Source organism: Coregonus lavaretus (assembly GCF_964263955.1).
Source record: "Coregonus lavaretus genome assembly, chromosome: 7".
NCBI classification, from domain to species: Eukaryota; Metazoa; Chordata; class Actinopteri; order Salmoniformes; family Salmonidae; genus Coregonus; species Coregonus lavaretus.
In genome coordinates, this window is record NC_139994.1 from 4,488,584 (window position 1) to 4,516,132 (window position 27,549).

At 45.1% G+C, this 27,549-nt stretch overlaps 1 protein-coding gene across 2 annotated transcripts; it reads right to left on the reverse strand.

Moving 5' to 3' along the window:
• Positions 1 to 1,158: 1,158 nt before the first annotated feature.
• LOC311132352 (programmed cell death 6-interacting protein-like) lies at positions 1,159 to 27,549 on the reverse strand. 2 transcript variants are annotated; one of them, XM_084165602.1, is made up of 18 exons: positions 27,232 to 27,549; positions 21,840 to 21,894; positions 21,612 to 21,681; positions 19,854 to 19,981; positions 18,814 to 18,967; positions 18,618 to 18,718; positions 17,712 to 17,828; positions 17,295 to 17,517; positions 17,015 to 17,138; positions 15,714 to 15,891; positions 15,495 to 15,606; positions 14,239 to 14,408; positions 13,821 to 14,069; positions 7,765 to 7,899; positions 6,678 to 6,772; positions 4,844 to 4,961; positions 3,684 to 3,829; positions 1,159 to 3,471 (listed from the first exon to the last, which is right to left on the reverse strand). In XM_084165602.1, exons 1-18 carry the CDS (start codon positions 27,435 to 27,437, stop codon positions 3,246 to 3,248), a joined length of 2,607 nt encoding a protein of 868 aa, XP_084021728.1. In that variant the 5' UTR covers positions 27,438 to 27,549; the 3' UTR covers positions 1,159 to 3,245. The 2 variants fall into 2 exon arrangements, with proteins under 2 accessions (XP_084021728.1, XP_084021727.1); XM_084165601.1 differs by having other exon boundaries at positions 17,712 to 17,843.

The following is a 27,549-nucleotide window of genomic DNA, read 5'->3' on the forward strand; positions in this document are numbered from 1 at the left end:
TTTTCAAACAAAACTACATTACATTTTTATCTCTGGGACCCTCAGGATGACAAAACAGAGCAAGATTACTGAATGTAAGTACATTATTTACCTTCAGAGGTGAATGTATCAAACCAGTTGCCGTGATACGTTTTTGTTGATGTGCACTATCCTTAAACAATAGCATGGTATTTTTTCACTGTAATAGCTACTGTAAATTGGACAGTGCAGTTAGATTAACAATAATGTAAGCTTTCTGCCCATATAAGACATGTCTATGTCCCGGAAAGTTGTTTGTTGTTTAAAACACCACTCTAGTCACATATTGCATATTGAGCAGCAACCGTCCCGTACAAGGGACACCGATCCCGTAAAGGTTAACCCACAGCAAGTCCCACCCAGTTGACTACTTAAAAATGGTGGAAGTCCTCAATCTCGCTGCCCATGCTAAAACGGGCTTTTGGGCACTAGAGTACAGTGCCTTGCAAAAGTATTCACCCCCCTTGGCGTTTTTCCTATTTTGTTGCTCTCGAGTGGTTTAAGGGGAAACATTTAAATAAATGTCTTGGAATGGCCTCGTCAAAGGCCAGACCTCAATCCAATTGAGAATCTGTGGTATGACTTAAAAGATTGCTGTACACCAGCGGAACCCATCCAACTTGAAGGAGCTGGAGCAGTTTTGTCTTGAAGAATGGGCAAAAATCCCAGTGGCTAGATGTGCCAAGCTTATAGAGACATACCCCAAGAGACTTGCAGCTGTAATTGCTGCAAAAGGTGGCTCTACAAAGTATTGGGGGGGGGGGGTGAATAGTTATGCACGCTCAAGTTCTGTTTTTTTTTGTCTTATTTCATATTTGTTTCACAACAAAAAGTATTTTGCATCTTCAAAGTGGTAGGCATGTTGTGTAAATCAAATGATACAAACCCCTCAAAAATCAACTTTAATTCCAGGTTGTAAGGCAACAAAATAGGAAAAATGCCAAGGGGGGGTGAATACTTTCGCAAGCCACTGTACTTCCTTTAACTACAGGAACACTACATTAGTAGCTTTTAGCAGACTGGACAAGGAAGTATAAATTGTATATAAATGTATAATGTCTATGGTTCTGAAAATCAAAGACAATGTTCCGAAAAAAGTAGACTCAGCAAACCGCGCACGCGCACACAGACAGACTGGTATGGTATCCAGAGGTGTTTAATCCCATTAGAACCAGAGAAAAAGAGAAGCAGTGTGTTGTTTGGTTAAACACAGTCATATATATATATATATAGAATATACAGTGTTGTTTGGTTAACCACATACAGTCATATATATAGAATATACAGTGCCTTCAGAAAGTATTCATACCCCTTGACTTATTCCACATGTTGTTGTGTTACAGCCTGAATTCAAAATGGATTACATTGATTTTATCTCACTCATCTACACACAATACCTCATAATGACAAAGTGAAAACATGTTTTTGAGACATTTTTGCTAATTTTGTTGAAAATGAAATACATACAATATCTCATTTACATAAGTATTCACAACAGAGTCAATACTTTGTAGAAGCACCTTCGGCAGCGATTACAGCGTTGAGTCTTTCTGGGTAAGTCTCTAAGAGCTTTCCACACCTGGATTGTGCAACATGTGCCCATTATTCTTTTTACAATTCTTCAAGCTCTGCCAAATTGGTTGTTGATCATTGCTAGACAACCATTTTCAAGTCTTGCCATAGATTTCAAGTAGATTTAAGGCAAAACTGTAACTGTTTTAAAGTGACAATTGGCCTCATGGTGAAATCCCTGAGCAGTTTCCTTCCTCTCTGGCAACTGAGTTAGGAAGGACACCTGTATCTTTGTAGTGACTGGGTGTATTGATTGATACACCATTTTTTCCCCAGCTTTTTTTTTTTACCCATCTACCAATAGGTGCCCTTCTTTGCGAGGCATTGGAAAACTTCCCTGGTCTTTGTGGTTGAATCAGTGTTTGAAATTCACTGCTCGACTGAGGGAGCTTACCTGTTTGGGGTACAGAGGTGAGGTAGACATTCAAAAATCATGTTAAACACTATTATTGCACACAGAGTGATTCCATGCAACTTACTATGTGACTTGTTAAGCACCTTTCTACTCCTGAACTTATTTAGGCTTGCCATAACAAAGGGGTTGAATACTTATTGGCTCAAGACATTTCAGCTTTTCATTTTTAATTTATTTGTAAAACATTTTAAAAAGACATGATTCCACTTCGAGGGGGCCAGTGACAAAACAATCTAAATGTAATACATTTTAAATTCAGGCTGTAACACAACAAAATCAGGAAAAAGTCAAGGGGTGTGAATACTTTCTGAAGGCACTGTATATACTCATCTTTATCCCAGGAAAACATCTACAGCCATACTCTGATTGTAAAACAGTAAGACAGATCCCCACCCGACCGACAGAGTGAGCGGGAGAGAGTCCATCTCCAACGGTCCTCATCTAAATTAGAAAACCTACAGGCCGTTTTTATTGGATTATTCCATCAGTATTATTCATTACAAAAATAGGATATAGACAATTAGCTGGGTGATCAGAGCTGTGTCGTATTCAGTAGCAAAACAGTTAGATGGACAAGTTCAAGTAGCACTCCTGAACACAACCCTGGGTCCTCGGGTCCTCGGGTCCTTCAAATCAGTGACATTGCATGGGACCTTCCACCTGCTCCCCAATAAGGAATCATACATATATAGACCACAGCCCCTCATCCCAGAATGCAGTGCGGCTCCTCAGAGCATTGGGCCAGTAACCGAAAGGTCACTGGTTCGAATAGCCGAGCCGTCAAGGTGAAAAATCTGTCGATGTGTCTTTGAGCAAGGCACTTAACCTTTAATTTGCTCCAGGGGCACCATACTACTATGGCTGACCCTGTAAAACAGCACATTCCCTGCACATGTCCGGTGTATGTGACAATAAAACATAGTGTTTTTGTTTAGTTTTTTAGTGTTCTACAGCGGCCCCGCCCATACCAGGAAGCCATACCAGGAAGCCAGTTAGACCAGTACGAGAAGTTAGGAATTAAATAAAGAATCAACACAATAATTAGAAAAATAATATGAAAAACGAATTAAACAAGGGTGATGGGAGAGAGTAAGGGTAGAGGAAGGAAGGAAGGAAGGAAGGAGGGAGAGAGCGAGAATTTATTGCAGAGGGTAGTAGCATGATTTCTGCTGTCAGTCAAAGGAGAGGGATGAAGGGATGGAAAGGGGGAAGATATATAAGGGACTGATAGAATTGACAGTTATTGTTGTGGGTAATGTGGTTGATGTGGCGGTTGCTGGGGCTGTTGTTGGTAGGTGTAGGGGTGCTGCTGTGTGGGGGGGGGCCCGGTGTAGCCCCCCTGTCCGGGTGCTGGGGCCTGCTGATAGGGGACGTAGGGCTGCATGTTGGGCTGCATAGTGGGGGGCATGTTGTACTGGCCGTACGCTGCATACGGGTTATAACCCACAGGCATCTGGTAGGCATACCTGGAGACAGAGAGAGACAGAGAGAGACAGAAGAGGAAGAGAGAGAGAGGGCGAGTTAGAGGGGGAGAGAGAGAGGAAGAGTTAGAAGAGAGAGTGAGAGCGAGAGAGACAGCAATGGAAGTGAGACTAGAACAACGGACGGATAACAGTTGTGCAACTCACACAGCCTGCCAACTGGGACAATAAAGATACTGATTGATTGATTGACTCACCCTGGGTATCCCTGGTAGGTGGGGTAAGGCGGTCCCTGGGCCTGTGGGGGAGGGGCCATGGGTGAGGGGTTTCCTGGTTGAGGCTGGTTGTCGGGTGCGGAGGTGGCCTGGGGGGTGAAGGCAGGGGGAGGGGGCCGCTGGGGCTGCTGGGAACGGGAGAGAGGGGAAGATCAGAGGTCAATAAAAATACTAATAAAAAAAGAAATAGATAAATAGTAATGACTTTGATATAAACACATTTAATTTATTGATCGCTTGAAAAATTATATTTGGACAATATCACAATAAGAGACAACATTACAGTCATGTTTATCTCTGTCGTGATTGAGGGAGTTCGATTAGGCTGAACCGGTATGAACCGTTGAGGAGGAGATCAAATCCAACAGTAATCTGCGCTGCCCGGTCATATTGTCCACAAGGCAGCATGGCACATCGTTCAAAAACATCCAACATGTCTTCTCCAACAAAATATAGGTTGGAATTTTACAACGCGTTTTCCTTGGGAAGGTAGATAAAGTGCAAACATTCTTAAAACAGAGCTGTCTGTTTAAACTACTAAGCACACAGCTCGGACACCCATGCATACCCCACAAGACATGCCACCAGAGGTCTCTTCACAGTCCAGAACAGACTATGGGAGGCGCACAGAACTACATAGAGCCATGACTACATGGAACTCTATTCCACATCAGGTAACTCACGCAAGCAGTAAAATAATATTTAAAAAACAGATACAAATACAACTTATGGAACAGCAAGGACTGTGAAGAGTCACACACACACAGGTACAAACACACACATGCAAACGCACATAACATACACACTATACACACACACACGTACACCTGGATTGTGTGTTGTAGTAGGGTAGTGGATGGAGGGCACGCAATGTATTGTGAAATCAAAAGTGATGAGACAAGATCGTAATTGGATAAAAATGGGGTAAAAAAATAAATAGAAAATGAAGAGCAAATGTAAACGGGAGGGGGGACACTACCCCCCAAAGCAAAAAAAGACAGTCATTTTACAACCCTCCCCTATTTTGGGCCACCCCTCCCCCAGTACATTTCTATCTGTTCCTTAAATCAAATCCCCTCTTTGGTACAGAGCTGCCCTCTGATTCGATCCTCCCACCTGCCCATCAATGATTGGCTACTTACAAAGACAGTCCTGGGAGCAGGGCTTGGTTCGGTGGCAGTGGGAGCAGGGTTGGTCTGGTAGGCGGGGACAGAGAAGGACGGGGCGCTGGGCTCCCTGGCGATGCTCTGCTGTAAGTCCCTGGGTGGGTAACCACAACAACAGCAATGTCAGTCAGCGGTCACCACGGCAACCACAACATCAGTTGATAGTCATGGTCACTTCTTGTTCACATGAATCACCCCCAAGCCAAGTTAATCAAATGGCTACCCTGACAATTTACCCCCCTTGTTGTGCTCCGACTTGCACTGGCGCTATGCACACTCACTAGCCTCTACCCACACACTCACTAGCCTCTACCCGCACACTCACTACTCTACCCACACACTCACTAGCCTCTACCCACACACTCACTAGCCTCTACCCACACACTCACTAGCCTCTACCCACACACTCACTAGCCTCTACCCACACACTCACTAGCCTCTACCCACACACTCACTAGCCTCTACCCACACACTCACTAGCCTCTACCCACACACTCACTAGCCTCTACCCACACACTCACTAGCCTCTACCCACACACTCACTAGCCTCTACCCACACACTCACTACTCTACCCACACACTCACTAGCCTCTACCCACACACTCACTAGACTCTACCCACACACTCACTAGCCTCTACCCACACACTCACTAGCCTCTACCCACACACTCACTAGCCTCTACCCACACACTCACTAGCCTCTACCCACACACTCACTAGCCTCTACCCACACACTCACTAGCCTCTACCCACACACTCACTAGCCTCTACCCACACACTCACTAGCCTCTACCCACACACTCACTAGACTCTACCCACACACTCACTAGCCTCTACCCACACACTCACTAGCCTCTACCCACACACTCACTAGACTCTACCCACACACTCACTAGACTCTACCCACACACTCACTAGCCTCTACCCACACACTCACTAGCCTCTACCCACACACTCACTAGCCTCTACCCACACACTCACTAGCCTCTACCCACACACTCACTAGACTCTACCCACACACTCACTAGACTCTACCCACACACTCACTAGCCTCTACCCACACACTCACTAGACTCTACCCACACACTCACTACACTCTACCCACACACTCACTAGCCTCTACCCACACACTCACTAGACTCTACCCACACACTCACTAGCCTCTACCCACACACTCACTAGCCTCTACCCACACACTCACTAGCCTCTACCCACACACTCACTAGCCTCTACCCACACACTCACTACTCTACCCACACACTCACTAGCCTCTACCCACACACTCACTACTCTACCCACACACTCACTAGCCTCTACCCACACACTCACTAGCCTCTACCCACACACTCACTAGCCTCTACCCACACACTCACTAGCCTCTACCCACACACTCACTAGCCTCTACCCACACTACTCTACTCACACACTCACTAGACTCTACTCACACACTCACTAGCCTCTATCCACACACTCACTACTCTACCCACACACTCACTACTCTACCCACACACTCACTAGCCTCTACCCACACACTCACTAGCCTCTACCCACACACTCACTACTCTACCCACACACTCACTGGACTCTACCCACACACTCACTACTCTACCCACACACACTACACTGACACTCCCAACACGCGCACACACCACATACGCTGCTGCTACTCTGTTTATTACCAATCACCAATCACAGAAAGCCATGATGTAATCAATGATATTTCACTAATAAGACAATACTGTGATTATTACAAATATAACAATTGATGCATCATCATCATCATCACAGAGACTAAATCACCACCACACACTTGAGCAGTTCGTCCCGTTCTGTCTTGCGGGCGAAGACGATGTCACTGCACTTGTTCTGGAACTTCAGCAGGATCTCTGTGAGGTCATTGTAGAACTACAGAGAGAGATAAAGTGATTGGTCAGACTGATGAGCTAGGTTTCCATCCAATTGGCAACAGATTTTCATGTGAATATTCTAAAATCCGCATTTTCCCACCAGAGATGTTTCCATCAAACTGACTTGTTGCGGATAGAAAGCTGTGCGTAGTACACATGAAAGCGCTTCTGCTCTTCAGTTCCCACGTACCGAATAAAAATCAGAAGTTCAATGCGTTTCCATTACATTTTCAACTCTGCCGATGGTTTTGTCACAAACTGTTGCGATAAATTGCATACTTGCCCAATCTGGTTTTGCCGCATGCCCTCAAACAACAGTTCGCTGATAAAGTGAACAGGGGGTTATATGGGATATGGATAAGAGCAAGATCCTTTTAATTATTAAAAAAAAATGTCAGCCAAACACTGATCATCATGTCACCAACATTCAAATATGAACCTCAATATTTATTGGAAATGTGTATGAAGTTCGTCACTTAACCACCATCAGTTAATATGAAGTTTCGAAATAAGTTATGAAGTTCATACAACTTATAATATCTGGCTATAAACTCTGCATGTTCACTTCGACATGATGGTTATTTAATCAATAAATGTGTATCCACCGCAATAGTTGCATAATCTATTTCACCGCCAACTAAATTATCCACCCCTTGTCTAGCATATAAAAAAAAAATATGACATTGGGAAATTTTCCAGATGTGATATTTCCATTAGGCCCGTCGTGAGTTGTTTTAATGCGTCTGGTAATTCATCTGCATGAAATGGTTGGATTTGTTTAACACTTTTTTGGTTACTACATGATTCCATATGTGTTATTTCATAGTTTTGATGTCTTCACTATTATTCTACAATGTACAAAATAGTCAAAAAAATAAAGAAAAACCCTGGAATGAGTAGGTGTGTCCAAACTTTTGACTGGTACTGTATATAAATAATATAGAAACTGTGGGGCACAGTTTGGGTGCCACTGCCCTAGGCGACAGTTACCTTGGTGCCCTCTCGGAGGTTGCTGGTGATCTCTACGTAGCTGTCGTGGGCCGAGGCCAGCTTCTTCAACACCTCCTCACGATCATTAGCCTCCGAGTTGGACTGCTTCAGCTTGGAGAACTCCTGGTGGGACTCCTGGAGGGGGGGGGGGGAGGGAAACCACAAGGTAAACCTCTCTGAAGGAAGTAGAAGTGGAATGTGTTTGTGTGTATATGCAGGTGTGTGTGTGTGTGTGTGTGTGTGTGTGTGTGTGTGTGTGTGTGTGTGTGTGTGTGTGTGTACAGTGAGGGGAAAAAACTATTTGATCCCCTGCTGATTTTGTACGTTTGCCCACTGACAAAGACATGATCAGTCTATAATTTTAATGGTAGGTTTATTTGAACAGTGAGAGACAGAATAACAACAACAAAAAATCCAGAAAAACGCATGTCAAAAATGTTATAAATTGATTTGCATTTTAATGAGGGAAATAAGTATTTGACCCCCTCTCAATCAGAAAGATTTCTGGCTCCCAGGTGTCTTTTATACAGGTAACGAGCTGAGATTAGGAGCACACTCTTAAAGGGAGTGCTCCTAATCTCAGCTTGTTACCTGTATAAAAGACACCTGTCCACAGAAGCAATCAATCAATCAGATTCCAAACTCTCCACCATGGCCAAGACCAAAGAGCTCTCCAAGGATGTCAGGGACAAGATTGTAGACCTACACAAGGCTGGAATGGGTGATAGAATAATTATTAATGACTAATTATTACACCCTGAAACTGTGTGAAATGTGTTAGAATGTGTGAGTGTAGGACCAGTAAAGACTATGACATTGAGCTACTATTTAGCAATGTGAGTAAGAGTTAGGCCAGACAACAAAGGACAAGGAGAGCTGTCTACAGACAACTGAGAAACCAAGATAAAGAGGCCTCCCAATTTAGGGAAGAGAGAAACTGTTAGGCTTGGAAGAGTGTGTGTATGTGTGTGTGTATGTATGTATGTGTGTATGTGTATGTGTGTGTGTACGTGGTCCTCTGTAGCTCAGCTGGTAGAGCACGGCGCTTGTAACGCCAAGGTAGTGGGTTCGATCCCCGGGACCACCCATACACAAAAAAAAAAATATGTATGCACACATGACTGTAAGTCGCTTTGGATAAAAGCGTCTGCTAAATGGCATATTATTATTATTATTATTATTATTATTATGTGTGTGTGTATGCATGTGTGTGTGTGTGTGTGTGTATGTGTGTGTGTGTGTGTGTGTGTATGTGTGTGAACTGATGGTCAGGAGAGCAGTTTTAAAGTGGAAAACTACAGCCCGCCTACAGAGAGGAGGGATTTTAGTATGACGTATGAGTATAAAAGATGGACTCTGAAATTGTGATGGCAGAATTCTCAATGAATAAATATCTCTGACTATGCAGACCGGGACTCTGTCCGTTTCTTGATTTTGGGAGACGCACAGAGACACTGAAATAGTTTGTTAAATAATTCACATAACAATGGGCTACAAGACCATCACCAAGCAGCTTGGTGAGAAGGTGACAACAGTTGGTGCGATTATTCGCAAATGGAAGAAACACAAAAGAACTGTCAATCTCCCTCGGCCTGGGGCTCCATGCAAGAGCTCACCTCGTGGAATTGCAATGATCATGAGAACGGTGAGGAATCAGCCCAGAACTACACGGGAGGATCTTGTCAATGATCTCAAGGCAGCTGGGACCATAGTCACCAAGAAAACAATTGGTAACACACTACGCCGTGAAGGACTGAAATCCTGCAGCGCCCGCAAGGTCCCCCTGCTCAAGAAAGCACATTTACAGGGCCGTCTGAAGTTTGCCAATGAAAATCTGAATGATTCAGAGGAGAACTGGGTGAAAGTGTTGTGGTCAGATGAGACCAAAATCAAGCTCTTTGGCATCAACTCAACTCGCCGTGTTTGGAGGAGGAGGAATGCTGCCTATGACCCCAAGAACACCATCCCCGCCGTCAAACATGGAGGTGGAAACATTATGCTTTGGGGGTGTTTTTCTGCTAAGGGGACAGGACAACTTCACCGCATCAAAGGGACGATGGACGGGGCCATGTACCGTCAAATCTTGGGTGAGAACCTCCTTCCCTCAGCCAGGGCATTGAAAATGGGTCGTGGATGGGTATTCCAACATGACAATGACTCAAAACACACGGCCAAGGCAACAAAGGAGTGGCTCAAGAAGAAGCACATTAAGGTCCTGGAGTGGCCTAGCCAGTCTCCAGACCTCAATCCTATAGAAAATCTGTGGAGGGAGCTGAAGGTTAGAGTTGCCAAACGTCAACCTCGAAACCTTAATGACTTGGAGAACATCTGCAAAGAGGAGTGGAACAAAATCCCTCCTGAGATGTGTGCAAACCTGGTGGCCAACTACAAGAAACGTCTGACCTCTGTGATTGCCAACAAGGGTTTTGCCACCAAGTACTAAGTCATGTTTTGCAGAGGGGTCAAATACTTATTTCCCTCATTAAAATGCAAATCAATTTATTACATTTTTGACATGCGTTTTTCTGGATTATTTTGTTGTTATTCTGTCTCTCACTGTTCAAATAAACCTACCATTAAAATTATAGACTGATCATGTCTTTGTCAGTGGGCAAACGTACAAAATCAGCAGGGGATCAAATATTTTTTTCCCCTCACTGTATATGCAGGTGTGTGTGTGTGTGTACAGTTGAAGTCGGAAGTTTACATACACCTTAGCCAAATACATTTAAACTCAGTTTTTCACAATTCCTGACATTTAATCCTAGTAAAAATTCCCTGTCTTAGGTCAGTTAGGATCACCACTTTATTTTAAGAAAGTGAAATGTCAGAATAATAGTAGAGCGAATGATTTATTTCAGCTTTTATTTCTTTCATCACATTCCCAGTGGGTCAGAAGTTTACATACACTCAATTAGTATTTGGTAGCATTGCCTTTAAATTGCTTAACTTAGGTCAAACAATTTGGGTAGCCTTCCACAAGCTTCCCACAATAAGTTGGGTGAATTTTGGCCCATTCCTCCTGACAGAGCTGGTGTAACTGAGTCAGGTCTGTAGGCCTCCTTGCTCGCACACGCTTTTTCAGTTCTGCCCACAAATGTTCTATAGGATTGAGGTCAGGGCTTTGTGATGGCCACTCCAATACCTTGACTTTGTCGTCCTTAAGCCATTTTTCCACAACTTTGGTAGTATGCTTGGGGTCATTGTCCATTTGGAAGACCCATTTGCGACCAAGCTTTAACTTCCTGACTGATGTCTTGAGATGTTTTCTCCTTTCCCCTTCTGATAACCAGGTGGTGAATCGCATCTCTGCATGTCTGGCAGACATATCAGTGTGGATGTCGGATCACCACCTCAAACTGAACCTCGGCAAGACGGAGCTGCTCTTCCTCCCTGGGAAGGACTCCCCGCTCCATGATCTCGCCATCACGGTTGACAACTCCATTGTGTCCTCCTCCCAGAGTGCAAAGAGCCTTGGCGTGACCCTGGACAACACCCTGTCGTTTTCTGCTAACATCAAAGCGATTACCCAATCCTGCAGGTTCATGCTCTACAACATTCGCAGAGTACGACCCTACCTTACACAGAAAGCGGCACAGGTCCTAATCCAGGCACTTGTCATCTCCCGTCTGGATTACTGCAACTCGCTGTTGGCTGGTCTCCCTGCCTGTGCCATTAAACCCCTACAACTTATCCAGAACCGTCTGGTGTTCAACCTTCCTAAGTTCTCTCATGTCACCCCGCTCCTCCGCACACTCCACTGGCTTCCAGTTGAGGCTTGCATCTACTACAAGACCATGGTGCTTGCCTACGGAGCTGTGAGGGGAACGGCACCTCCTTACCTTCAGGCTCTGATCAGACCCTACACCCAAACGAGGGCACTACGTTCATCCACCTCTGGCCTGCTAGCTCCCCTACCTCTACAGAAGCACAGTTCCCGCTCAGCCCAGTCAAAGCTATTTGCTGCTCTGGCACCCCAATGGTGGAACAAGCTCCCCCACGACGCCAGGACAGCGGAGTCACTGACCACCTTCCGGAGACACTTGAAACCCTACCTCTTTTAGGAATACCTGGAATAGTATAAAGCAATCCTTCCACCCCCGCCCCATAATTTAAAAAATAAATAAAAATAAAAGTCGTTGTCCCACTTGCTATCATAAGTTGAATGCACCAATTTGTAAGTCGCTCTGGATAAGAGCGTCTGCTAAATGATGTAAATGTAAATGTTGCTTCAATATATCCACATAATTTTCCTTCCTCATGATGCCATCTATTTTGTGAAGTGCACCAGTCCCTCCTGCAGCAAAGCACCCCCACAGCATGATGCTGCCACCCCCGTGCTTCACGGTTGGGATGGTGTTCTTCGGCTTGAAAGCCCCACCCTTTTCCTCCAAACATAACGATGGTCATTATGGCCAAACAGTTCTATTTTTGTTTCATCAGCCCAGAGGACATTTCTCCAAAAAGTACGATCTTTGTCCCAATGTGCAGTTGCAAACCGTAGTCTGGCGTTTTAATGGCGGTTTTGGAGCAGTGGCTTCTTCCTTGCTGAGCGGCCTTTCAGGTTATGTCGATATAGGATTCGTTTTACTGTGGCTATAGATACTTTTGTACCGGTTTCCTCCAGCATCTTCACAAGGTCCTTTGCTGTTGTTCTGGGATTGATTTGCACTTTTCACACCAAAGTACGTTAATTTCTAGGAGACAGAACGCGTCTCCTTCCTGAGCGGTATGACGGCTGTGTGGTCCCATGGTGTTTATACTTGCGTACTATTGTTTGTACAGATGAACTTGGTACCTTCAGGAATTTGGAAATTGCTCCCAAGGATGAACCAGACTTGTGGAGGTCTACAATTTTTCTTCTGAGGTCTTGGCTGATTTCTTTTGATTTTCCCATGATGTCAAGCAAAGAGGCACTGAGTGTGAAGGTAGGCCTTGAAATACATCCACAGGTACACCTCCAATTAACTCAAAATGATGTCAATTAGCCTATCAGAGCTTCCAAAGCCATGACATCATTTTCTGGAATTTTCCAAGCTGTTTAAAGGCACAGTCAACTTAGTGTATGTAAACTTCTGACCCACTGGAATTGTGATACAGTGAATTTTAAGTTAAATAATCTGTCTGTAAACTGTCAAATTTCCTAACCGACTTGCCAAAACTATAGTTTGTTAACAAGAAATGTGTGGAGTGGTTGAAAAACGAGTTTTAATGACTCCAACCTAAGTGCATGTAAACTTTCCACTTCAACTGTATATGCAGGTGTGTGTGTGTGTGTGTGTATATGCAGGTGTGTGTGTGTGTGTGTATATATGCAGGTGTGTGTGTGTGTGTGTGTGTGTGTGTGTGTATATATATGCAGGTGTGTGTGTGTGTGTATATATATATACAGTGCTATGAAAAAGTATTTGCCCCCTTTCTAATTTTCTCTACTTTTGCATATTTGTGATACTGAATGTTATCAGATCTTCAACCGAAACCTAATATTAGATAAAGGGAACATAAGTGAACAAATAACACAAAAATTACATATTTAGTTCATTTATTTCATAAACAAAGTTATGCAACACCCAATGCCCAAGTGTGAAAAAGTAATTGCCCCCTTACACTCAATAACTGGTTGTGCCACCTTTAGCTGCAATGACTCCAACCAAATGCTTCCTGTAGTTGTTGATCAGGAAGCATTTGGTTGGAGTCATTGCAGCTAAAGGTGGCACAACCAGTTATTGAGTGTAAGGGGGCAATTACTTTTTCACACTTGGGCATTGGGTGTTGCATAACTTTGTTTATGAAATAAATATGTCATTGTTGTGTTATTTGTTCACTTATGTTCCCTTTATCTAATATTAGGTTTCGGTTGAAGATCTGATAACATTCAGTATATCACAAATATGCAAAAGTAGAGAAAATTAGAAAGGGGGCAAATACTTTTTCATAGCACTGTATATATATATATATATATATATATATATATATATATATATATATATATATATATATATATATATATATATATATATATATATATATATACACACACACAGGTGTGTGTGTACCTGCACTTTGCCCAGCAGCTCTTCCTGAGAGCGGAGGCTGGCCTGAACCTTCTGGTTGTAGCTGCCGTATGATTGGTCCAGCTGGCTCATTGACAGCGCCTCCTCATTGATGGCCCCGTCCTGAGCCAGAGCCGTCAGGAAGCTGGAGGACATGTCAAAGGTCACGCCCTTAATCTCCGCCTCCAGCCCATCCCTCTCCCCCTTCACCGCCACTAGCTGGGCCAGCTGGGAACGCAACACACTCACCACCTGGAGGGAGAACACATACGGTTAGAACACACACACACACACACACACACACACACACACACACACACACACACACACACCACCTAGAGGGAGGGGATATACACACACCCACAAGTAAAAGACAGGATACACAATGTTAACATACGCGCACACACACACACACTCTCACCTCGCTGCCTTGCAGTGTCTTCGCAGGATTGGCTGATGGTATGGCAGCGGTGAGTTCAGCCTCAGGTTTACAGAGCAGAGCGATCATCTCACAGTGTGCATTATAACGCTCCTTGACCACCTGGTCAGCCTGCACTGCCTTGTCCAGCACACTGCGGAAGTTACCACCCTCTGGACCGGTGGGAGGAGAGGGAGGAGGAGGGGGTTGACAGGTCATTTAACATAACATTAGATTCCAAAGTAGTACACAACACCACACGTATCAGTATTTAACAATATCTTTCTTTTTGGATGTGTGTGTACCTCCTCTGAGTGGTTTATAGAGGTCTCCAGGAGTGTGTGTGTGTACCTGCTCTGAGTGGTGTATAGGTCTCCAGGAGTGTGTGTGTACCTGCTCTGAGTGGTTTATAAAGGTCTCCAGGAGTGTGTGTGTACCTGCTCTGAGTGGTTTATAGAGGTCTCCAGGAGAGTGTGTGTGTGTACCTGCTCTGAGTGGTTTATAGAGGTCTCCAGGAGTGTGTGTGTGTACCTGCTCTGAGTGGTGTATAGAGGTCTCCAGGAGTGTGTGTGTACCTGCTCTGAGTGGTTTATAAAGGTCTCCAGGAGTGTGTGTGTGTACCTGCTCTGAGTGGTTTATAGAGGTCTCCAGGAGTGTGTGTGTGTGTGTGTGTGTGTGTGTGTACCTGCTCTGAGTGGTTTATAGAGGTCTCCAGGAGTGTGTGTGTGTACCTGCTCTGAGTGGTTTATAAAGGTCTCCAGGAGTGTGTGTGTGTGTGTACCTCCTCTGAGTGGTTTATAGAGGTCTCCAGGAGTGTGTGTACCTGCTCTGAGTGGTTTATAAAGGTCTCCAGGAGTGTGTGTGTGTGTGTGTACCTGCTCTGAGTGGTTTATAAAGGTCTCCAGGAGTGTGTGTGTGTACCTGCTCTGAGTGGTTTATAAAGGTCTCCAGGAGTGTGTGTGTACCTGCTTTGAGTGGTTTATAAAGGTCTCCAGGAGTGTGTGTGTGTGTGTGTACCTGCTCTGAGTGGTTTATAAAGGTCTCCAGGAGTGTGTGTGTGTGTGTGTACCTGCTCTGAGTGGTTTATAAAGATCTCCAGGAATGTGTGTGTGTACCTGCTCTGAGTGGTTTATAAAGGTCTCCAGGAGTGTGTGTGTGTGTGTACCTCCTCTGAGTGGTTTATAGAGGTCTCCAGGAGTGTGTGTACCTGCTCTGAGTGGTTTATAAAGGTCTCCAGGAGTGTGTGTGTGTGTGTGTACCTGCTCTGAGTGGTTTATAAAGGTCTCCAGAGGGAGTTCTGTTCCAGCGTTGGCTGAACTTGGATCTCAGCTCGCTGTCTGTCGACTCCTCATCACCCAGCATCTTCAGAGACTACAGGACAAAAACACACATTATACAATACATATATATCATGGATATTTCAACACACCCATTATACAATACATATATATCATGGGTATTTAAACGCGTGTGCGTACCTCATCCAGGATCTCTCTGTTGCGTGTCAGTAGTTCGGGCAGGTCTCGGATCAGTTGCTCTATGCTCTGCAGCCCCCCCTGCTGGACGATGGCACGGGCCTTCTCCATAATGGATTGTGGGATAGAATCTCCAGACAGGTCCTCCAGAGCCGCAGGCAGGTTCAGAGATGCCAGGACACTGTTGTTCAATTATGAATACATTATCAATATAGACACGTCATGACACCGTTTACACTATCAATACATCAACCTTTATTGATATTGAAATGCAGGGATGGGCAACTTTGATGGGGTTGGGGGGCACAAAAAATCTGAACTCATCATGAGGGACCGCAGTCTGCGTACCCACATCCATACACCCCTGGGGACCCCAGCAGAGAGAAATAGCAGGGCCAAATTTACAACAGAGAGACATTACTTTTAGTTTTTTAGTTTTAAAACAAGTTTGTTGCAATTCTACTCATTTCGCCATAGGCTGGAGAGAAATGTTTGCAGTTTTGAATATGATATCTGAGTGAGACTGACTAACAAGTTTAGATAGCTGGCCAATAAAGTCATTTAGCAATATAAAATGTTTTAACTGGCATGGCTAATTGACTGACATGACAACAGAAAAACTGCTTATGCACAACCACATTCCGAATTCCGCACCTTGTGTGTTCTACTATTCTAACTGTCAACAGGAAGTTGAGACCCCGACTGAGAAAAAAACATGTCATTGATCCGAGGGCCTTCAAAAGGGGGTCGGCTGGGGCTTCCCGAGTGGCGCTGCATCTCAGTGCTTGAGGCGTCACTACAGACCCGGGTTCGATCCCAGGCTGTGTCACAACCGGTCGTGACTGGGAGTCCCATAGGGCGGCGCACAATTGGCCCAGCGTAGTCCGGGTTAGGGGAGGGTTTGGCCGGGGGGGCTTTACTTGGCTCATCGTGCTCTAGTGACTCATTGTGGCGGGCACCTTCAGGCTGACTCCGGTTGTCAGTTGAACGCTGTTTCCTCCGACACATTGGTGCGGCTGGCTTCCGGGTTAAGCGGGCGGGTGTTAAGGAGCGCGGTTTGGCGGGTCATGTTTTCGGAGGACGCATGACTCGACCGTCGCCTCTCCCGAGCCCGTTGAGGAGTTGCAGCGATGAGACAAGATCGTAATCGGATTGCAATTGGATATCACGAAACTGGGGAGAAAAAGGGGGTAAAATAAAAACGACAAAAAAGGGGGCGGCGGCATGCCAGTTGACCATCCCTGTTGTTTGAGTTGACAACAATCAATTTAAATTGTTAATGCATTCTAAAGTAACATCCATACCCGTTGCAGAGGTTGGTAGCTTCCCTCAAGGTTCCCACCAGTCTGTGGATGGTCTCAGCCTTCCTTAGGCTGTACGTACTCATACTCTGCTGCACCGCCATGGGCACCATATTCTCAAACAAGTCTATACAGAGACACACACACACACACATTTGCGAATTCTATCAGATATCTACACATAAATAGTGTGTGTGTGTTTGTGACCTGAAAAAAATAAAATAAAAATATGACAGTATGTGTGTGTGACTGTGTGTGACTGTGTGTGTATTGTCCCTCTCACCAGTGAACTTGGCGCTAAGCGGAGGCGTGATGGCGGTAGCCTTCACCAGCGCTGCCTTGCCGATGTGTTCCAGATCTTTCACCTCAGGGACACGGTCGTGGTAGATGAAGTCGTTGTCCTTCTTAGCGGCGGTCAGAGCACGGCTGATCTTATCACTCAAGTCCTTCACACTGACGTACTCATCATAGCGAGACGCTACCGTCTTCACCAGCTCTGTAGCATGCTGAGGGAAAGACAGAATAGAGGAGTGAGACTTTGGTTGAGTGGTTGTGTTTATTTGGTCATAGGAAAATCACTAAATTGTCAGGTGGGGTTACAAACACTGTAGGAACCACTGGGTTGTGTGTGTGTGTGTGTGTGTGCGTGTGTGTGCGTGCGTGTGTGTGTGACTGTGTGTGTGTGTGTGTGTGTGTGTACCTGCAGGCGAGCAATCTCCTCTCCAAAGCGTTTCTTCTGCTTGGCGAGGAGAGACTGGTGCAGCTCAGCGTAGGCCTGCATGATGCAGTGTTTAGCTGCCAGCACCGGCAACACCTCCTGGAAATAAATATACTGACCAGAGAGCAACCACAGAGCAAACCACACACACACAGAGCAAACCACACACACACACACACACACACACCACACACACACACAGAGACACAGAACAAACCACACACACACAAGGGGCAAACCACAGAATAGCACAAACACCGGCAACAGCAAATCACGAATGAGTATGCACATCACGAACAGACACACACACGGGATGCAGAGAGAGGAGGATAGCGGGAGAAAGAACAGGCAGTGAGTGTTTAACCTTTCTGCAACATTCACCCAACCTTCATCACAGAGAACTGTGTGTGTGTGTGCAAGTGTTTGTGGTGTGTGTGTGTGGGTGGGTGTTATGACATCTGCAAAGTCCAGCCCATGTGTTCCCACCTCAGACCGCGTGTGTGTGTGTGTGTGTGTGTGTGTGTGTGTGTATTTTAGTAGTAATACAGGCAGTGAGACAGGTCAGTCAGATTTCATACACACGTCATTTCAGAAGCCCATTATTAGGTAGTGAGAGACCAATCAGAATGGAAGTACGACGGTGAAAGGGCCAATAAGAATACAGCCCAAGTAGTGAACAACAAATGAGAAAACAGCCCAGTTAGTGAATAACAAATCAGAATGGAGACTGTATGGTAATCAACCAATCAGAACAGAGATAGTGAAATGAGTGAAATGGGAAAGTCCCACTTATCCTTACTCATCTAGTAAGTAGTTCTCTCTCTCACACACAAAACACACAAACCCAAAATCGCACACACGGACGGGGGCACGCACGCACACACACACCTTGGGCAGGTTCTCTTTGTACTGGCACTGCTTGAAGGCGTCACCGTAGAAATCTGCTGTCTGATTGGCCAGTTTAGCGATGATGGCATCCTTCATCTTATCTGCATGGCGAACGATACCATGGTTACTCGATTCATGTACACACACACGTAAAGCTTGTATGCATGTGTATGCGTCGTGTGACGTGTGCACGTACCTGAGGTAGCCTTGAGGAAGAAGACCTCCTGTGCCTGAGCCAGCATGATGAGACTGAGGGTTCCTACAGTCTCAGGGGACATGTCCATAGTAGGCTCTCTGTTCAGAGCCGACAGCACTGTGTCCTTAATGTGACCAAATGCTCCACTCGCCAACTGTGTGAGAGAGACACAGAGACGGAGAGAGACACAGAGACGGAGAGAGACACAGAGACGGAGAGAGACACAGAGACGGAGAGAGACACAGAGACGGAGAGAGACACAGAGAGAGACACAGACACAGAGACGGAGAGAGACACAGAGACGGAGAGAGACACAGAGACGGAGAGAGACACAGAGACAGAGAGAGACACAGAGACGGAGAGAGACACAGAGAGAGACACAGACACAGAGAGAGACACAGACACAGAGACGGAGAGAGACACAGAGAGAGAGAGAGACACAGAGAGAGAGAGACACAGAGACGGAGAGAGACACAGAGACGGAGAGAGACACAGAGACGGAGAGAGACACAGAGACGGAGAGAGACACAGAGACGGAGAGAGACACAGAGACGGAGAGAGACACAGAGAGAGACACAGAGAGAGACACAGAGACAGCGATAGACACAGAGACAGCGAGAGACACAGAGACAGCGAGAGACACAGAGACAGCGAGAGACACAGAGACAGCGAGAGAGTGTATTGGTTATATTATTACTAAGTAGTATTACTATGATAAAAACTAGTAATTGGCTATAGTGTCGTTGGTAGTACTGTAGTAATATCTGGTAGTATTTGGCTGTATTGTAGTATAACTATAGAAGCACCTGGTAGTATTTGGCTGTATTGTAGTATAACTAAAGAAGTACCTGGTAGTATTTGGCTGTATTGTAGTATAACTATAGAAGTACTTGGTAGTATAACTATAGAAGTACCTGGTAGTATTTGGCTGTATTGTAGTATAACTATATAAGTACCTGGTAGTATTTGGCTGTATTGTAGTATAACTATAGAAGTACCTGGTAGTATTCGGCTGTATTGTAGTATAACTATAGAAGTACCTGGTAGTATTTGGCTGCGGCCTTCAGTCCTTCGTCGCTGTCCAGGTTCTGTTCTGAAGCGATCTGACTGGCCAACGCAGCTCCATTGAACAACACACAGGTCTTCTCATATCCCAGACTGGCCAGGGCTAAAACACACAAATACATACATTAACACACTACACACACTACACACACTACACACACTACACACACACACACACACACACACACACACACACACACACACACACACACACACACACACACACACCTGGCCTTTCCTGTTCCTCTGTGCTGAGCTCAAGGTGCCAGAAAAGCTTCAGGTATACCTCACAATACTCACACAATAGGGTTACCTTGTGGTTTCCTAGTGTTACTATCAATGTTCCCACTAAAAAAAAAATCAGCACTGAGCAAATTTCAGGTCTGCTGAGCGCAAACTTGAACGTTGGGAAAATTCTGTGCAACTTCCAGCTTATGTTTACTGTAAACACTGAGGCTGTACCCGCTTTAAGTTACAGTTACAGTGGTCAAGTAGGCTACTGTAGCTATCTGATCATAATGTAGGCCTACCAGAGTGGCCTACCATCAAAAACAATGGAGAAAATGCATCCCATAACATGTTAACATGGAAATAACTGTTCTATCATTCAGCGTACAGTAGCAGCCAATGTGTGAGACTTTTGGAGAGAAAAAAAATCATGAAGGGCTTGACATTAACCTGTTAATCCACTTGTCCTTCAGACAAGGAGGTTACTGAAAATGTTGTGTTGTTTGATGCAAGAAACCACTTTACAAAATAAAATGCATTATTATTCCCATACCATTATTACAGAGAATCAGACAAATTATGCTACCCTCTGCCTATTGGCTACTTCGCTTATTCAAGCCTGTCTCAAAATACAACACTGCCCCTTTAAAGACAAAAAAGCTCTTTACCTGACTCACTTTTCAAATGTCTAGAAATGTACAAGTGTTGTGCTCTTGTAGGAAGCAGTCACTCCCCTATTGATGACTATGAACGATCTATAACTGGGCTAATAACTCACTAACTAGCGAAGGATATGAACAAAATGTTCACACGTGGCTACATGTAGCTCTCGCTTTGATCTCAAAACAAGTGCATCTACTCAGCACCACAGCTGTAAACACAGTCCAGTTCAACGTAAATGGCACAAATCCATATATGCAGCTCTGATTGGTTATACCGCACCGGTCCGTGTAGAGTACGGGCTGAGTCGTGCCCAATAGAATCCTACTCCGATGTGTTCTGCCTACAACAAAATATCTTGCATCGTTCGTTTTGTTTTCGGTATGTTGCATTGAAAGTGGCTAATATTGCGTTGATTCGATCACAATTGCCACAGTAAAGGGAAACGTTGATAGTGTTAACTAACGGGGAAAACTCTAGAAGGTTGAGTGAAGTTCAAGCAAGTGCTTCTCTCCGTGGGCTGATATTTTACAGGGAAGCTGCACAGCAGTCTCGAGCTACTACCCGGCGGCTTAGAGGGAACGTTGGTTACTGTGTGTGTGTGTGTGTGTGTGTGTGTGTGTGTGTGTGTGTGTGTGTGTGTGTGTGTGTGTGTGTGTGTGTGTGTTAAAGTGAGAGGGTGAGAGACAGAGCTGGGTTGGCGTTTGCTACACACACTATATACAGGTAATCAATCAGGTATGTTGAAAAAAGACAAGGAGAGAACACCCATCATGCAATATGACTTCCTCATACATCTGCTAGAACTAACCACGCCCACCGGCCTGAATGTGTGTGTGGCTTACCTAGTTTTACTGAGCCACCGAACAGTGAGCCCTTATCAAAGGCATCTTTCCATGTGAAGGTTAGACACAGCTGTAGGAACACAGAAAGAGACATTAGCAACATTAGCACCTCTTATTATTGATTAGCGGTGACGTGATTCTCTGCAGTTTTCTACTGTGCCGTTGTTGTGCATCTCCCCTCAGCAACAGTGTGTATTTTGTATTGAGTGGATGGGAGGTTGTATGTACCTGGTTTTCAGAGAAGGGGAACTTGGGCTCCACAGCACACAGCTGGTCATAGTACCTACAAGAGAAGAAGGACCAACACACTTGTATTGTTTGTAACAATCAGAAGAGAGAGAAGTGTGTGTCCTGTGTTATTGACCAATGACAGTGTGTTGGGAAATCTGCGTTGGCTCAGAGACACATGACAGTGAGTCAGAGAGTGGAGCGACTGTCACGCTTCAGATTAACACTGGTGTGGTAATATTCTTCAGTGATCTGCTTCTGTGATCTGGAACATTCTAAGGAATGACATCACAGAGTGAAAGACAGAGAGTAGTCTAGTGTTGTGACCGAGGGAGGGGTGGGGAGAGAGGTAGACCTGGCTCTCAAGAGAAGACAGGCTATGTGCACACTGCCCACAGAATGAGGTGGAAACTGAGCCGCACTTCCTAACCTCCTGCCAAATGTATGACCATATTAGAGACACATATTTCCCTCAGATTACACAGACCCACAAAGAATTTGTAAACAAACCCAATTTTGATAAACTCCCATATCTATCGGGTGAAATACCAGTGTGCCATCACAGCAGCAATATTTGTGACCTGTTGCCACAAGAAAAGGGCAACCAGTGAAGAACAAACACCATTTTAAATACAACCCATATTTATTTTCCCTTTTGTATTTTAACTATTGCCACATAATATGACATTTGAAATGTCTTTATTATTTTGGAACTTTTGTGAGTGTAATGTGTTTTAGGCACAAACGATGATTACCACGGTCACACTAAAGTTGGCAACGTTGTGACTACGTGGGCATGCTAAGTGACCAAAGTGCATACATATATACAGGGTTTGCATTTTCTGGTCAGTTTCCACTGGTTCCATTACACCGGGGTAGTTAAATAAAGTGCAAGGTGCGCACCCTCAAGTATTTGATGAAAAACAAATTATATTTATATTTCCTGTTTGGAGTTTCGTCCCAGCCAACTCTGCTAGTGACTAGTTTACTGCCTCTGACACAATGGCTGTCTTTCTGTGAAAGGGATACGGAATACAAGGCCCGTTGCCATAGCTACCTGGCACATGGGTCATTAGTTGAGAGCCAAGAAGAGGCTACAATGCTAACAATCCCCTCCTAGGCACCTACCAGCAGTTTAGAGCGCAACCAGAATGCTAACATAGGCTAGCGATAGCATGGCCCTACACCACCCTGTAGCTAGCATGCCTATGCTAACATTGATTATGTTCCTCCAGCAAACACTCCTTAGCCCTTACATCCCAACTCCTACCTCACACAGCAGAAAGAGAAAGAGAGAGAGAGAGAGAGAGAGACAGAGAGAGAGACAGAGAGAGAGACAGAGAGAGAGACAGAGAAAGAGAGAGAGGAGAGAGAGAGAGAGAGACACAGAGAGAGAGACAGAGAGAGAGAGAGAGACAGAGAGAGAGAGAGAGATGGGAGAGAGAGAGATGGGAGAGAGAGAGAGACAGAGACAGAGAGAGACAGAGAGAGAGAGAGAGAGAGAGAGAGAGAGACAGAGAGAGAGAGAGAGACAGAGAGAGAGAGAGAGACAGAGACAGAGACAGAGACAGAGACAGAGACAGAGAGACAGACAGAGAGACAGAGAGACAGACAGAGAGACAGAGAGACAGAGAGACAGACAGAGAGACAGACAGACAGAGAGACAGAGAGACAGAGAGACAGAGAGACAGACAGACAGAGAGAGAGAGAGAGAGAGAGAGAGAGAGAGAGAGAGAGAGAGAGACAGAGAGAGAGAGAGAGAGACAGACAGACAGAGAGAGAGAGAGAGAGAGAGAGAGAGAGAGAGAGAGAGAGAGAGAGAGAGAGAGAGAGAGAGAGAGAGAGAGAGAGAGAGAGAGAGAGAGAGAGAGAGAGAGAGAGAGAGAGAGAGAGAGAGAGAGAGAGAGAGAGAACGGACGGACGAAAGAGAGGCGCTGATTGACACTAAAAGAAAAGAGGACACAAAAATATGGGGTATCGAAACCCTCCTCCGGTAACAGTGGTTGGGTTTCTTGTCTTTAAACATGAAAGCTATAGTCTAGCGTTGGCAGTGGAACTGGCTGCTAGACAATATCAGCTAACCTAAGAACTGCAGCTATGACAGAGGTACAACAGAGTAGAGAAAGCTGAGCTGCTGAGGCTCCATTGTACCTATTGTTGTAGAATGCTCTGTGGACAATACCAGGGTAAACTACTAGTAATCTGACTCCATACAGGGGAGCAAAGTATAAAGTTCAACTTGTCAACTAATCAAAGTCCTCAATGAGTTGAATGAGGTGCGTTTGTCAAGGGTACAATCCCTACCTAGATGTACACTACCGTTCAAAAGTTTGAGGTCACTTACAAATGTCCTTGTTTTCTAAAGAAAAGCAATTTTTTTGTCCATTAAAATAACATCAAATTGATCAGAAATACAGTGTAGACATTGTTAATGTTGTAAATGGCTATTGTAGCTGGAAACGGCTGATTTTTTTTATGGAATATCTACATAGGCATACAGAGGCCCATTACCAGCAACCATCAGTCCTGTGTTCCAATGGCACATTGTGTTTGCTAATCCAAGTTGATCATTTTAAAAAGGCTAATTGATCATTAGAAAACCCTGCTCATGTCACTCGTACTTTATAGAATAGATCACTGGGTAGAGAACCAGAGAGGATAGAAAGACAGAAAAGTCCATAGGTCACAGGGGACTGGAGAATAGAGTCTGTAATGTCACAGGGGACTGGAGAATAGAGTCTGTAACGTCACAGGGGACTGGAGAATAGAGTCTGTAACGTCACAGGGGACTGGAGAATAGAGTCTGTAACGTCACAGGGGACTGGAGAATAGAGTCTGTAACGTCACAGGGGACTGGAGAATAGAGTCTGTAACGTCACAGGGGACTGGAGAATAGAGTCTGTAACGTCACAGGGGACTGGAGAATAGAGTCTGTAACGTCACTGGGGACTGGAGAATAGAGTCTGTAATGTCACAGGGGACTGGAGAATAGAGTCTGTAATGTCACAGGGGACTGGAGAATAGAGTCTAACGTCACAGGGGACTGGAGAATAGAGTCTGTAACGTCACAGGGGACTGGAGAATAGAGTCTGTAATGTCACAGGGGACTGGAGAATAGAGTCTAACGTCACAGGGGACTGGAGAATAGAGTCTAACGTCACAGGGGACTGGAGAATAGAGCCTGTAACGTCACAGGGGACTGGAGAATAGAGTCTGTAATGTCACAGGGGACTGGAGAATAGAGTCTGTAACGTCACAGGGGACTGGAGAATAGAGTCTGTAATGTCACAGAGGACTGGAGAATAGAGTCTGTAACGTCACAGGGGACTGGATAATAGAGTCTGTAACGTCACAGGGGACTGGATAATAGAGTCTGTAACGTCACAGGGGACTGGAGAATAGAGTCTGTAATGTCACAGGGGACTGGAGAATAGAGTCTGTAATGTCACAGGGGACTGGAGAATAGAGTCTGTAACGTCACAGGGGACTGGATAATAGAGTCTGTAACGTCACAGGGGACTGGAGAATAGAGTCTGTAACGTCACAGGGGACTGGAGAATAGAGTCTGTAACGTCACTGGGGACTGGAGAATAGAGTCTGTAACGTCACAGGGGACTGGAGAATAGAGTCTGTAACGTCACAGGGGACTGGAGAATAGAGTCTGTAACGTCACAGGGGACTGGAGAATAGAGTCTAACGTCACAGGGGACTGGAGAATAGAGTCTGTAACGTCACAGGGGACTGGAGAATAGAGTCTGTAACGTCACAGGGGACTGGAGAATAGAGTCTGTAACGTCACAGGGGACTGGAGAATAGAGTCTGTAACGTCACAGGGGACTGGAGAATAGAGTCTGTAACGTCACAGGGGACTGGAGAATAGAGTCTGTAGCGTCACAGGGGACTGGAGAATAGAGTCTGTAACGTCACAGGGGACTGGAGAATAGAGTCTGTAACGTCACAGGGGACTGGAGAATATAGTCTGTAACGTCACAGGGGACTGGAGAAGAGTCTGTAACGTCACAGGGGACTGGAGAATAGAGCCTGTAACGTCACAGGGGACTGGAGAATAGAGCCTGTAACGTCACAGGGGACTGGAGAATATAGTCTGTAACGTCACAGGGGACTGGAGAAGAGTCTGTAACGTCACAGGGGACTGGAGAATAGAGTCTAACGTCACAGGGGACTGGAGAATATAGTCAAAGACACTCATAGATCCTCTTTGGTAGAGTAGAGGTGGTTTGTTAACCAAATAACAGTCCTGTTTCCTCCATAGAGCGCTATGCAAAACATCCCTAAGACCTCACAGTGTGGGTTGGGGGTATTCTTTTTAGATGAGATGGCTCTGCTTTAACTGAATAATACCGGAGGCAGGCAGAATATATTATATCTACATATACCTCCACACACAGAGACAGAGAGAGAGAGAGAGAGAGAGAGAGAGAGAGAGAGAGAGAGATCAGGGCTGCCCAACCCTCTTCCTGGAGATCTACTGTCCTGTAGGTTTTCAGTCCAACCCTAATGTAGCATATCTGATTCAGCTAGTTAAGGTCTTGTTGAGCAGCTAATAAGTAGAATCAGGTGTGTTAAATTAGGGTTGGACTGAAAACCCACAGGATGATAGATCTCCAGAAACAGGGTTGGGCAGCCCTGCTGTAGATCAATACAGCCTAGCCAATTTATATTCTGAACGGTATGTAGTACTGCATCCCCCCACCTAACTTTCAAGAAGCTATAGTGGGGGACCTTCCAAGAGGTCTGAGTCTTTATGGCATAGCAGGTAGTAGTCCCCCCCCCCATCACCACCCATAACTCTCCTGAAACTAACGTTACTTAATGTTGTAATAACATAACAATACACACTGTAGCTAGAATTGGAAACATTAAGATTTTGATATTGGTCTTCATTGGTCTGATGACGTTAGTGAATTTGACAATGACACATTGAAATGTGATATTGCGGCTGGTCAAACTGAATCACGAGGATGCCAGCATAGCATGACCTAATTGCAACGGTTTATCCTAACGACATTTACTTGATTTGGCTAACAGGAAAGTTAGCTAAGCAACCTTGCTAGCTACTAAGCTAATTGACAGCAGGTTCATTTCACACAGGGAACTCGTTATTGAGGAATTAGGCATCAAATGGACATTCATTGATTGATTGATTGTCGATGCGTTAGCTTGTCATGAATTGTTAAACACAAGACTCAAAAGGAAAAACCGCATCCGAGAATTTCATGGAGCGGCAATGCAATGGAGTTAGCTAGCTAGCAGCCAGACTAGCCATTTCTGTACAGGTGAAGTAGCTAGCTAACGTTAGCTGGCTAGCTGGAGGTAGCATACTGGCGAACCTAAACTAAGTTAGCTACGTCAGTCTGGCAGTATTTCTAACCTCAGGAGGATTTCCAGAGAGCTTTCGTGTTTGTCGAGCGGCCTCCCCAGAGCACTCTTGCGCAGCTTGTTCAACTCCTCCACGGATCGTATGTACTCTGCTTGCTCCTCGCCCGCTGGGTATGTCGCCGTGACGAATTTCGAGAGTGGTTTAACTAGATCTACTTCAGACGACTTCTTTAACGGGACAGAAATAAAAGTCGCCATTTTCGGCCCACGAAAAGTAACAAAAAATATGTGGTAACTAGCTAACTTTCAATCGGACAATAACAACAAGCGACTCCTCACTTCCTGGAGTCTGCTGCGAAACAGATGACGT

Bases quoted from the DNA above. Each gene is read 5' to 3' on its own strand.
- LOC311132352 (XM_084165601.1), bottom strand. From the start codon at position 27,437: ATGGCGACTTTTATTTCTGTCCCGTTAAAGAAGTCGTCTGAAGTAGAT. The intron at 17,844-18,617 runs GTGTGTGTGTGC...CTCTCTGGTCAG, and splicing joins ACAAAGAGAACCTGCCCAAG to TATATTTATTTCCAGGAGGT. The intron at 6,773-7,764 runs GTAACTGTCGCC...CTCTCTCTGTAG, and splicing joins ACCTCCGAGAGGGCACCAAG to TTCTACAATGACCTCACAGA.